The sequence below is a fragment of the Eurosta solidaginis genome, chromosome 3 (genome assembly GCF_040869045.1).
Source record: "Eurosta solidaginis isolate ZX-2024a chromosome 3, ASM4086904v1, whole genome shotgun sequence".
Classification (NCBI taxonomy): domain Eukaryota; kingdom Metazoa; phylum Arthropoda; class Insecta; order Diptera; family Tephritidae; genus Eurosta; species Eurosta solidaginis.
In genome coordinates this window covers 105,004,247-105,016,595 of record NC_090321.1, presented here as the reverse complement: position 1 = coordinate 105,016,595, position 12,349 = coordinate 105,004,247, and the positions used below count along the sequence as shown (strand labels likewise).

Below are 12,349 nucleotides of genomic sequence, written 5' to 3'. Positions count from 1 at the left end.
TAGTGTTCTTAAACTGGCTGCGAGTAGAATATAAGTTTATTAGAGAAGATCATCGTCAAGTTTTTAATGTATATAAGTGGAATATATATTTCATTAGACGCTATTTAACAGCTACTTTGTTTTAACAGCATCATGAAGCTGAACCCTTTATTGAAGCTATTGCTCCTAAAATTATTTACACTGAAGACTCGGAGCTAGATGCTGACAGCCTGCAACGTCTGATACTACACTCACAGGTGACGGATGCTATAGTGGTATAAAATTTTATGAAACAAAAGGGTGTGGAAGTTAGCTACGAATTAAAACAAAAACTTTTAGAACTTATTTGCTTTTACAATAACGAAGAACCTTTGCCCGAAGAATTAATAGAGGAGAGTTGGTTCAAAGCTAATGCAGATGCATGTGAGCGTAATCGTAAATTATGGAAAGATGGTGAGTTAGCTGAGCAGCTATATGGAGAATTACAACCAAAAGCAGCCAAATCATATGCTACGCTTATAAGACGCATGGCTAAGTATTTTCAGTAAAAATTAAATTTTTTTATTTATTTCATTTTGTTGTTGTTGGTAAAATAATAGTGCTTCGTTTCATCCAAAAGGCGGGATAATTCAATAGCTGTTATTGTGATTGCAGAACAGTCCACAGCTCCAAGTGGCTTTTACGGTTATGGGCAAATCCCGGTTCCACCGGAAAGAGCATTTTAGTTATAGTATGAACTCCGTTGAAGTTTTTTTACCTCCATTCCTACTGCGCATTTTAGTCACAGCACCTTCTTTGTTGTATCGACGGTAAAGACACTGTTGTTGTTGTTGTATATATATTGTCCAATAGGTGCGACCGATCACAAATTGTCATCAATGAGCCCAAGGAAACTTGCTGTTTGAACAGGGTGGACCATAGTGAGAGGGGTATAAGAGGCGTTGGTTCCACATTAAAATTGAAGACATGGTTAATGTCATGTGTGGATACATTGCAAGCAGGACATATGTACATTTTATATATTGGGGTTGATTCTGGATAGGTAAGAGTTTAACCTGTTACAGTACACAGATCGATGGGCAATTCCTTGCATAGAGGTCCGACGCCTGTTTGTGGATATCACTGAGGACCTGCTTATGCTTTTTTGCTTCATACGGGTGTGCTCTCCGGTGCCGTATTTCCTCATAATGCTTCCGGAGATTACTCCTTAAGTCCCTTGGCAGTGTAGGCTCATCAATCAGATGTCTGTCGGGATGCCCATGTTTCTGGGTATTCAGCAAAAACTCTTTGATTAGCATTTCATTTCTCTCCCAAATGGGGAGTACTCTCGCCTTATAATGTAGATGGAGTTCTGGGGACATAAGACAGCCCATAGCAGTTCTGAGGGCAGTATTTTGGCAGGCCTGTATTTTCCCTACAAGACAGGTACCCGTTACCTAATAGATTACTTAATCGTCACCAATAACTTGGTCACCATTTATCTTCTTAATGACTTTTACATTGCTGTCGTGGAAAAGGTAACGCATGCGCTCTCTCAAAATAGTGTACGTGTACTCGCTCTTACCTATTGTGTTTTCGACATTCCTTCTCGCTCGATGTTATTTACATTTTTAATTTACTTCATTAGGTATGTTTTCATTATCGCTAACCAAAACATATGCAACAACAACAACACGGGTAACTGGCCTATCGGTTACCCGTACCGATTACCTTCTGTCAATTCGCTTTTTATATGAATGAAACGCATCCTTTTTGTTTAAATAATATTTAATTAATAAATAATGCATGTTTAAAATGGTTTTTACAGTCAAAATCATGTGCTATTATACTAGTAATTTTTACATATGTGCATTTTTATATTTATAAACTATATAAATACATTAATGTCTATTCATAATCGTACCCTTTCCGAAACCTTGTTTTGAAGTTCTTATTTTTCCTGCACTGGTAGTGTTGCTCATCACTTTGCAGAGTCATATTAGTTTGGTAGGTATAGTAAGATCAGACGTAGCGAAATTAGGAAGCATGTCAGGAGTATCACCAGAATCCAAAGAAGCATGGTGATTCATTTCGTCACCTCCGTTTTCTTCCATATCCGGATTCATTCCATACTAGTCATTATAAATAGCTTGTAGATGCCACATAGGTGTAACCATACCCTCACGATATTTCCGTTCAAATCTTGTGTTGTACAATGAGTAAACTTTTCATAAACATGTACACGTAAACTTGTATTTGTTCAAATTGTTCACCAAATTCTAAACATAGAAAAGATGTTCTTTCATCCACTGATTTCTCATGTTCCTGTATTAAGTGTTTGTGTAAATACCATTGTGATTACAATATGGACAAACAGTTAATTCTAAACTTTTCGTTGTTACATCAATTGTTTCAGCGTGTTGTACACGTAAAATTCATACTTAAATGTATTTTCGCCTTCCAATCGCATAATTTACATTTTAAATAATGACTATTGGGCATATGAGAAATCTCATGGTCCAATAATTTGTTGAAGCTTGGTGTAGCTGCTTGAATATCACAAAATTTATATTTTTCACCACGTTCGTTATATTTAAATTGCAAATGTTCTGGTTTCTCTACACGATGCATAAAGTTTAGATGCTTTTTCCAACAATGTGCTGAATTTAATTGAAATACAAACATTGGGCATTGTCTCATGATAAATTTTCCATAAATATACTGAGCCTCTTTATGTAGGCTCTTTTCTTAACATCTAATTCTGGTCGTACCGAATATGATAGTTTTGCTTCAGGTTATAATCCACACTCATACTATTTTCAGATTCTGTTCATAATTTTCATAATTTTCAACATTGGACTTTGCATCAACATCATTATCATCATCGTCATTTTTTGATAACTCTGTTTTAAGCTTCATATTTATCAAAAGTTCATCTTCCTTAGTATTAGAATTAGAAACATCGTCATCTTCGGTTAAGTTTTTATCAAGTTTAGCTTTTTTCCTAGGTTTAAATTCTTCACTATCCGTACTAGAATTAATACCATCATCAACATTTTTCGTAGTCTGTTTGAGTTTTTAAATTTGCCAATGGTTCGCCTTTATCAGTATTAGAATCAGAATGGCCTTGGCCACCTTCACCGGGTATATATTGATATTCGGGCGAATAAACAAATGGACCACTTATAATTGCACACCTGATGTGCATTCGCATACATATGTTGCATATGTGAAACACGGTGTACCAGTGGCTTGTTATGCAGCTGACGCGGGATGAAGCATTGGATTTTGTGTTGCAAAGTAGGCGACATATGTTGGTGTTGATGGATGCGCATATCGCGGATATGTTGGTGGTTCACTAGTCATTAGTTGTTTAGAAGTTTCAACTTGTTGCGATTATTGTTGTTGTTGCCGGCTGCTGATGTGGTATTAACGTTTGTTGTACAATATATTCGGGTGCTTGCACATATTGTTGGTGTTCTTATGGTGCTGGAAAACCTTCCGATATTGAAAGTCCTTGATTAGTGTAATCCCCACGTAGTGAAATACTCCTGTGACCGCGTCCGTGGTAAGTATTACATCTGAAGGCGCTTAAGTTACAGGCATAGCTGACATCGCTTATATAACTGGTTGACTCTAAAGTAAAAACCAAAACAAAATATTAGAATCAGTGCTTATGAATAACATATTTAAAATAAGCTCTTACCACAACGTGATCGGCGGCTACACCCCCGTGAAAGTAGTGTGGTGTTCCTCCTTGTATAAACGTGGGTACTGGATGTGCTCAACCGTGCATTTTTCTTCTAATTTGAGCAAGTGTATGTTCTTACAGCCACAGCTGGAATATTTGGGTATTGCTATGCGTACATCGCCAAAATCATATTACCTAGAATGAAAAAGAAACTCATATCAGTAAGAATAGAATAAAAGTTTTTAATATAAGCCGAAAAGTGTTCTATAAATAGGGTTCCACAATTATCTCTTTTCTGCGAGGCCAAAGGCACAAGAGAAATTTCAGATAACTAAAATTAGAACCTGGTAAAGTAACTTCAAGTGAACCCCCACCATGCCTGTGCATCTTCCGATGGCGGGGGTACCCAAAGATACTTTGCTGTTGCATTCACAGAGAACATAAAACTATAACAAGGGACAATTGATTGATGTTACGAAGTAAATTAGACGTGCTACAAAAACAAATAAATACAGATGAAGGTTTAATCTATTATGTGAAGTTCTTGAATGGATGTTCAAATTGAAAAGGGCAATGTACTGCTAAAACTGTAAACACAACAATAACAACCAGTTCCGTGCTGGATAAGAAAATAAAAGCTTGGTTGTCTCCAAGTTGATCATATGATATAGAATATACTCGTTTGCTGCATCTGACCAGTATATCTAATTTTCCCCGATTTTCTGGGCTCAGAGAGGGTATTCTCCTGAAAGGTGCATTTGTTGCACCCTGCTGCCTGGCCGCTCACCCAACAACACCAGGCACGACGGAACTTGCCTTGGGACACCCAAAGTGCACCCACGTTTCTCATAGCTCCAGTGGGTTAGAGGGCTTAGAGTATACCCGCGGTAGCTATGCCTGTCGTAAGAGGCGACTAAAATAACAAATTGATTCAAGGGGTTGTGTAGCGCAACCCTTTCAATGGGTTGCCAGCGCACTATATAGCTTCTCCAAACCCAATTGTCAACCTCACCTATCCGCGGCGAATCCTGTTTCACTAAAAGACGAGGCTCTGGCGACCCCAAGCTCCTCATGGAACTTGGGGGTGGAGAGGGAGGGATGGCCTGAAGGGTTAATGTGGACATATAAATCGTCCCCGAGATGGTCGGGCTAGCACCTTAATGGTCCTGTGTTGCTGGAGCGTACCGGATCTGTATCCGGCAAAGGACCATCACATCGATAACATTGCCCAAAACGTTCGGGAGTAATGCTATCGCTACAACAACAACAACAAAACGCCAGGTTTGAGACAATCTATGTTACTGTTAGGTGGTTATGTTACAAGTCGCTACAGGGCAATAATAGACTTCTCGAAAGATATCCTAAGAATCCCAAGAGCTTTCTTACAGGGCATTATAGACTGAATGGCCGTATGCAGAAACTGGGCATACTGTCGAATAACACCCTGCAAAAATCGCGAGTACTCCATGCATGCATGTATGGAGTACTCGATATGGACCAAGTGAGTGCTGCAAAATTAACCACAATTCATACAAAAAATATGGTTTGCGATGTCCTAGGACTGCACCATATACACCAGCTCTGCATTACATCAGTGTAATCCATGGAGTACCCACAGTCCAATAAACAGCGTGTAGTGATTACAATCGTTAAAAACGAGCAATGATCAACTTACAATATCCATGCAAAAATCACAAGTACTCCATGCATGCATGTATGGAGTACTCTCTATGGACCAACCGAGTGCTCCAAAATTAACCACAATTCATACAAAAAATATGGTCCAATTAACATTGCGATGTCCTAGGACTGGACCATATACTCCAGCTCCGCATTACATCAGAGTAATCCATGGAGTACCCACAGTCCAATAAACAGCGTGTAGTGATTACAATCGTTAAAAACGAGCAATGATCGGCTTACAATATGTTCGTGTAGAAACATGAGTTGGTCCATTGCTGCATTACAGTGGAGTGTAATGGTAAGTACTCTAGTGGACCACATGATCCAATGATTATTGCAGGGATGTTCGTGTAGAAACATGAGTTGGTCCATTGCTGCATTACAGTGGAGTATAATGTTAAGTACTCCAGTGGACCACATGATCCAACGATTTCTGCAGGGACATGATCCAACGATTTCCGCAGGGCACATGCCGATTTTGTTATCGATCAGCACCATGGCCAGAGCATTCCCACATTTAATCCCTGAAGCCAAGAACACTGCTAGGGTTCATCAAGGACGTCGGCTGGGATGAGGTGCTGTGAAGGAGATGTGCAAGTCGCAGTGCAATCCTCAAACAATTATCTATCTACGTTCCGGTAACAAGCACCATTGAGGTACTAGCCCGACCATCTCGGGAACTATTGATATGACTACAGTAAACCTTCTAGGGATTGAATATTAATAACTGCAGTACGAAAGTCTGCTAAAGTTTGCCACTCTCCATGAATGCTCGATATATAACTTTCCAAGTTTTGAATCAGTAATGAAAAGAGCAAAATTTACTAAAATTTTGAATGGCTGTGGGTAATAAGGTGTTGATGTCCTCTCCTAACGCAATGTAATGGCAACGGCGACGCAGGGAAAATGACAAAAATCTTGTAAATTTACTGATAATAATTAATTAATTCCTCCCTTTCTATGCAGATCTATGCATACAAACATATGTATTTTGCTCTCCAAAAGCTAGTTAAAGAAATCAATTGGAAATTCGATTTCTTTGGTATTCGCATTATTCAGTTGGTTATCAACAAGAGCATGACAAATTGTCACTAACAAATTCATACATGTTGTTTATATATTTAATATGCTAGGCAATTTACTTAACTTTTCTGGTGCGATGATTCCTGGACAATCGGGCTTGACTAGTCGCGATTTATTTTGCCTAAAAAGAGCGTGCTTAACGCGAACCATATCATAATAAGGCACACCTTCGGTGATGCAGCAATCAAAGAAATTTCTGCTTCTAATGCTTCTAGGATAGCAGCAGCAGCTCCCAGTGTCGGCACATAAATAAGAGTTGCATGCGGATCAGTTGCCTTTTTTGCTTCGGCTACCTATTCAATTTTAATTCACATTACATTATCTACTATTGCAATTTTTAATCAATATAAGTTAGCGAAGCAAATACTGGCAACCCAGATGCGTAGTTCCACCCTTATTTGAGGAAATACATCCAACCAGTTTGGTGCCGTATTTCAAAGCATTCTGGTTGTGAAAAGTACCTCATTTACCAGTAAATCCTCGCAAGTGACACGTGAATCTGCATTTAGTTGTAGGTTTCCTCATCTCGGGAGCGATTTAGTATGACTACATGAAACCTTCTAGGCCATCCCGTCGATTCTATACAACTTAATATTATTTTCGGCGAAGGCCGCCAACGCAGAAAGGTGTTCTGTGTAACAAAATTTTTAATTTCCGCTTTCGGATTCTAAAAACGGAGCTCGACACGCGTCTTTTGATACCACTTTTGTTTGCACTGTCTTGTAAAACGTTACCTTTTTTTGGTTTTGGAAATTGAATCTTCCAATTCAAATTGGTGGCAAGGGGACTTGGTTGCCTCTAGTTAAAGCGCCAGGTTAATTTAGAAGTGCCTAAACAGCTAACACATGTCACAACTTAACTTAAAAGCCCGTAGCACAAGAATTTTTTTCTTTTTAAGCGAGAGCTTGTAAGTTTTATTATCAGAATTATATTTCTTCTTCGTTTTAAAACGTTTTCCTGAAATAATTAATAAATTGTCATTTCGATGACAGCATGAAACGTAGATGTGTTAGTGGAGAGCGAAAAAAGCTTTGAATGGGTGGGTGAACTAGTTATCTCTGTCTTGTAGGGTACATAGTAAAGAAAATAAAATTCTCAAAAATAACTAACGGAACAATTTAACGGAGTGTTAAAGAAAATTTATACTTGATGCTGAAAAAGCAGCTCGATTTAAATATACACTATGCAGTAGTCATTGCATACATACATCAACTGCAATTTTTATTGCAAAAAGCGAAATTCATTTTTATGAACATGGAAATATAATAAATTAAAAGCATATGCGTGACTGGCGTGGTGCCATTAAAAATACAATTTTAAATTGAAAAAAATAAAAACATCACTAATGTTGTGACTGACAAAAACCACCATCAATTCTGGATGAAAAATAAATAACTTAAAGACAACCCTTCAAAAAACGCGAGTACTCCATAAATAATGTAAGGAATACTCCTTTCGGAGTATAGGAGTATTCCAAAACTAATCTGTATTCATACAAAAAATGTGCTCCAATTAACATTGCGATGTCCTAGGAGAGGAGTAGGTGATCCCACTCCCGCTTTGTTTGTGAGTAATCCATAGAGTATATACGTGAGAGTACGCTCCAAAGTACTTTCACTGTAGTTCTCCATGGAGCACCCACAGAGGATCATATACCAAAGCACTAAAGGGGAATTGTGTCGGAAAGAATTATCGGAGTGAATTTAATTTAAAATGAAAGTAAATGAAGAGGGGTAATACAACTTTTATATTTTTTACTACTAATATTCTTATGTTATTTAGCTTTTGCGTGAAAAAAGAAACTAATATTTCTCTATACTATAGTATGTATACATAAAACCAGTGGGCGGTTGCATTTTATCAGAGTTGCCATAGTAAAATTTTATTATCAGTTATTTGTATGCAATATTTTACTTTTGGCAACTCTGTTCGATCGTCATCGTGTCGTGATCACGGTCGTTAAAAAACGAGCAATGGTCGGCTGATGGTGGTCCGCAAACGCATTGCAAAGAAGTATTGTTAGAGTACTCCAACATGAAGAAAATGGAACACGTAATCCAACAATTTTTGCAGGGAAATTAAATATAACCTGGCGTGGTGCCACATAAAAACCGATCTTAATTGAAAATACGAACAATTATGAAAGTGAATAGCAAATTACAAGCTGCTACACATTGTTCTTGCCTCTATGGTATTACCATTGTGTACCAGTGACGCCAAAATTACATATACACATTGACGAGAACAACAATATGAGGAAAGAACCATCTGATATACAACCTGGCGTTATGGACTAACGTCCCTGCCATTCAAAATCAAAAAAAAGAAAAAAAAAAAACGTACATAAGAAATCTTTATATATATATTTCTTCTGTACGTGTGTTTGTGACTGAACTTTTCCTAAACCACTGCACCGATTTTGATGAAAGTTTGTGTGTGTGTTCGATTAGATTTGAAGATGCTTTAGAACAGCAATCATCATTTAGTGCAATAATTATTGGCGCCACTTCACCAGTGTTGCCTGAACCTTTTCAGAAAAGAAGCTAAATGGTCAAACAAATGCTAAAATAATTTTAAACCTAAAAAAATGTAAAAATTTAAGGCAACTTTTCAAGCATTTTATTAATTGTTTCATAAAAATTTTAGCATTTTAAACATTTTATATATCTAGTAAAAAATTTTAATTAATTTTTACTCCAAATATAATTTACAAATGCAATACGTGTTTTATACAAATTTTTTAAAGTCAATCATTTGACCACTCCTCTACCTTTACAGAATCAGAATTTCAAAGTATACACAATTTCTTCTGTACACTTTAAAACTCACAGTTAGCGAATAGGGCCCTAAGGGTCGAGGACTTAACGGAACGGTACTGTCATTGTGAACGGCTGCTATTGAGAATTTTGTAATAGTGTCACTGCTGTCACCGCTGTTAAACAGATCTGTGCTTTTGGCGCGTTTAAAATTTGCTTACATATAGTTTTCTTGGTGACGGAACACTTATTCTACAATGGATTCAAGCTTAGGGCGCGGATTTTACGAGGTTTATTGTTCATCTAAAGAAATAGTTAACAGTAAACAGAGGCACCTGTTGTGTAATGTAAGTATTTATTTCAGTAGATGAAGTAGAATTTAAGATAATTATTGGCTCTTACTAAATCTTTATTCAGATGTTGGATCTCTTGTCCAACACGACCAAAAGCACACCACCTGTACTCATTACGAAAATAATAACTCCTGCGGATTTATTTAAATTTTGGCTTGAAGATATTTTACCTATAGTTTTCGATAAAGATACAACCATTCAAGGAAGTGCTGTATCAGCATTAGAGCAAGGTTTATTGATACTGGATATTGGGAACGTTTGCAGTTATACTAATTGGGTCAATGTTAAAAACGTAATTGTTAAAGAATATGCATCTCGGTTACATGAATTGCGCGAAGTTCGAAGCCAATATTGGCATCGCATTTGGTGTATTCTTATTAGAATTCTTGATCGAGAGATTCTGAAGAGTGCCAGCACTATAAATTTATTTTTATCTATTGTTGAACTTGGATTTCGAAGTCCGGATAATTCTGTACGAGCAGAAGCATTTACATGCTGGCATCTTCTTATTAAAGTTTTTGCTACTCATAGCCAACTGTCGTCACCAAAACGGCTTAAGCTCGTTTGCATTCCCTTGAAATCTTCTCAGTCGAAAACACCGTACGTTGCAGCAGTGAAGTTACGTATTTGGTGGTATTTGATAACGTGTCTGGGGGAGCAATTAGAAGAAAATTTTGAAAACGTCATTGAACCGTTTCTGATATTTTGTTTTGGATCCGATATGAAAAACACTACTGGCATATCACATCAATATTTAAGTATGCGGGAGCCATCGCTGACCTGTCTGGCAGCAATTATGTCTACAGAACGTGACGAATTACTACAACGACTTTTTAGAGAGTATGAATTAGAAACGTGCCCAAGATTGCCAATAATAACTTCTAAGGTAACACAGAAATATTGGAAGTCCATACTTTATGCTGTTTTGGAAGCTACAAGCTTGATAATAGAAAATGACAAACAGAGTGATTTAGAACAGAGGTTACTTAGTATAATTATCAAAAGTTCTACCACGCTGATAGTAAATTATGATATGTCTTCTTTGTTTGAATACTTTTTCACTGGCCTAATGCAATTTACTTGTAAAAGCAGTCGACCGATTTCACTAGTAACTAACGCGATTGCAACTAAAGGCCTGAGTTATTCACGTTCAATTTCAGATTTTAATAACTATGTAAAGACCTTGCAATGCTTGATTAAGCTTTTGACATTAGCACGTGATTGTGTGGATCCTAGTAAAATACATCAATGTATTGCCCAAGTTTCCAGCTTAGACGCTTTTATATCAAAACAATTAGGTTGGCGCGCTGTAACCGTTATATCGGAATACCTATTTAAGATGTCAAATGACGAAGGTTTTGAATATTTCGAGGTAAAGTTATTATTGTGGCTACACATTTCATCTGAAATTGTAAATAATATAAGAAATAACACATTCGGCCACTCGGTAGAAGAATTTACCGATGTACTAATATCCTGGAGTTTATGGCCTATGCGTATGCTTATGGATTTTACGGGACGTCGTATCAATACCATTTTCGACGATCATTTCTATTTTGTATGGCATAATTTGTTGCAACTTACTGAGAACACTAGTAGAAGATCGCAACACATATCCGATGTTGGAGAAGTTTTGTCTTTAATTTCAAAGAGCGCATACGAATCAGGAATTTTAGTTCACCTTTTGAACGTCTATGTCGACGAAGTAATCAAGCATGATTCTAGCACTTTTTCAAAACATTACGAACAAGTTCTTTCAGTTCTTTGTGAGGTAATACAAAAAAATGTATCAGAAAAGGAAAAAGAAAAATTATTAACCATATTGCGCTGCATTCTCTTTAACTTAAAAACTCCTGTGTATAACACTTTGTTGGAGCCAATTAAAACAACAATAAAACATGCAATTAAGAGCACATCAAAAGGTGCTATCGAAACTAAGTTTTTTGATGAGTGGAAAGATTCGGTTATTAATATTATTCGTTCTTCAGCTGCCAAAAACACTGTAAGCCAACTAACAGATTTGTTTAAAGATGATATCTACGTTATTATACCGTCAGTATGGAGCCTCAAACCAGAAAAATTAACAGATAGGCAAAAGGAACGTTTCGCAGAAAAAACAAGTATTCCTGCTCTATATAATGACATGAGTCAATCACAGGACACCTTAATAAAACCTTGGACACCAAAAAAAATTGTTATAGCAAAAGAAGATAAAAATGAGATAATTATTGAGAGCTCGAATGCACAACAGACGGAATTCAACGCAGATATTGCAGGAAATTTTCTAGTGAGCCCAACGCCTGCAATGCCTATTGCAAGTACTCATAACAATAAGGCAGTAAATCTGTCGGCGCCTGTGTGTACAAACCAAGAAAATGTACAAGACTTGCCTAACAGCACAACGGACAAATTGATTTGTAGAGACATCACAGAGAGGAACCAAACTGTGAAGAAATTGGAGATAGATGGAAAGAAATCTAAACAAGTAAGTGGTAACTACAATATAATTGGGGTAATAACTGTTTTGTGTTATAGAGGGTTCTAACGTTGCGTTAATTTCCACCCACTTAACACCGGTAAATTTTCATTGCTTCAACTGTTTGGTTAGCATCTCATTTCTCTCCCTGATGGGGAGTATTCTCGCCTCATTATGTAGATGGTGTTCTGGGGACATAAGAAGACAGCCCGTGGCGGTTCTGAGAGCAGTATTTTGGCAGGCCTGTAGCTTCTTCCAGTGGGTAATTTTAAGGCTTGGCGACCATATGGGGGACGCGTAGCATGCAATCGGCTGGCCAATTGCTTTGTATGTGGTAATGAGCGTTTCT

General features: G+C 37.3%; 1 protein-coding gene across 1 annotated transcript in view; it reads left to right on the top strand.

The window, feature by feature from the left end:
• Positions 1-9,348: 9,348 nt before the first annotated feature.
• Rif1 (Rap1 interacting factor 1) overlaps positions 9,349-12,349 on the top strand; it is a 153,426-nt gene continuing 150,425 nt past the window's right edge. Inside the window, exons 1-2 of the mRNA XM_067772907.1 lie at positions 9,349-9,518; positions 9,589-12,009. Of these exons, the coding sequence (XP_067629008.1) occupies positions 9,429-9,518; positions 9,589-12,009 (2,511 nt within the window). The 5' untranslated portion in view covers positions 9,349-9,428. The remainder of the gene's footprint in view (positions 9,519-9,588; positions 12,010-12,349) is intronic.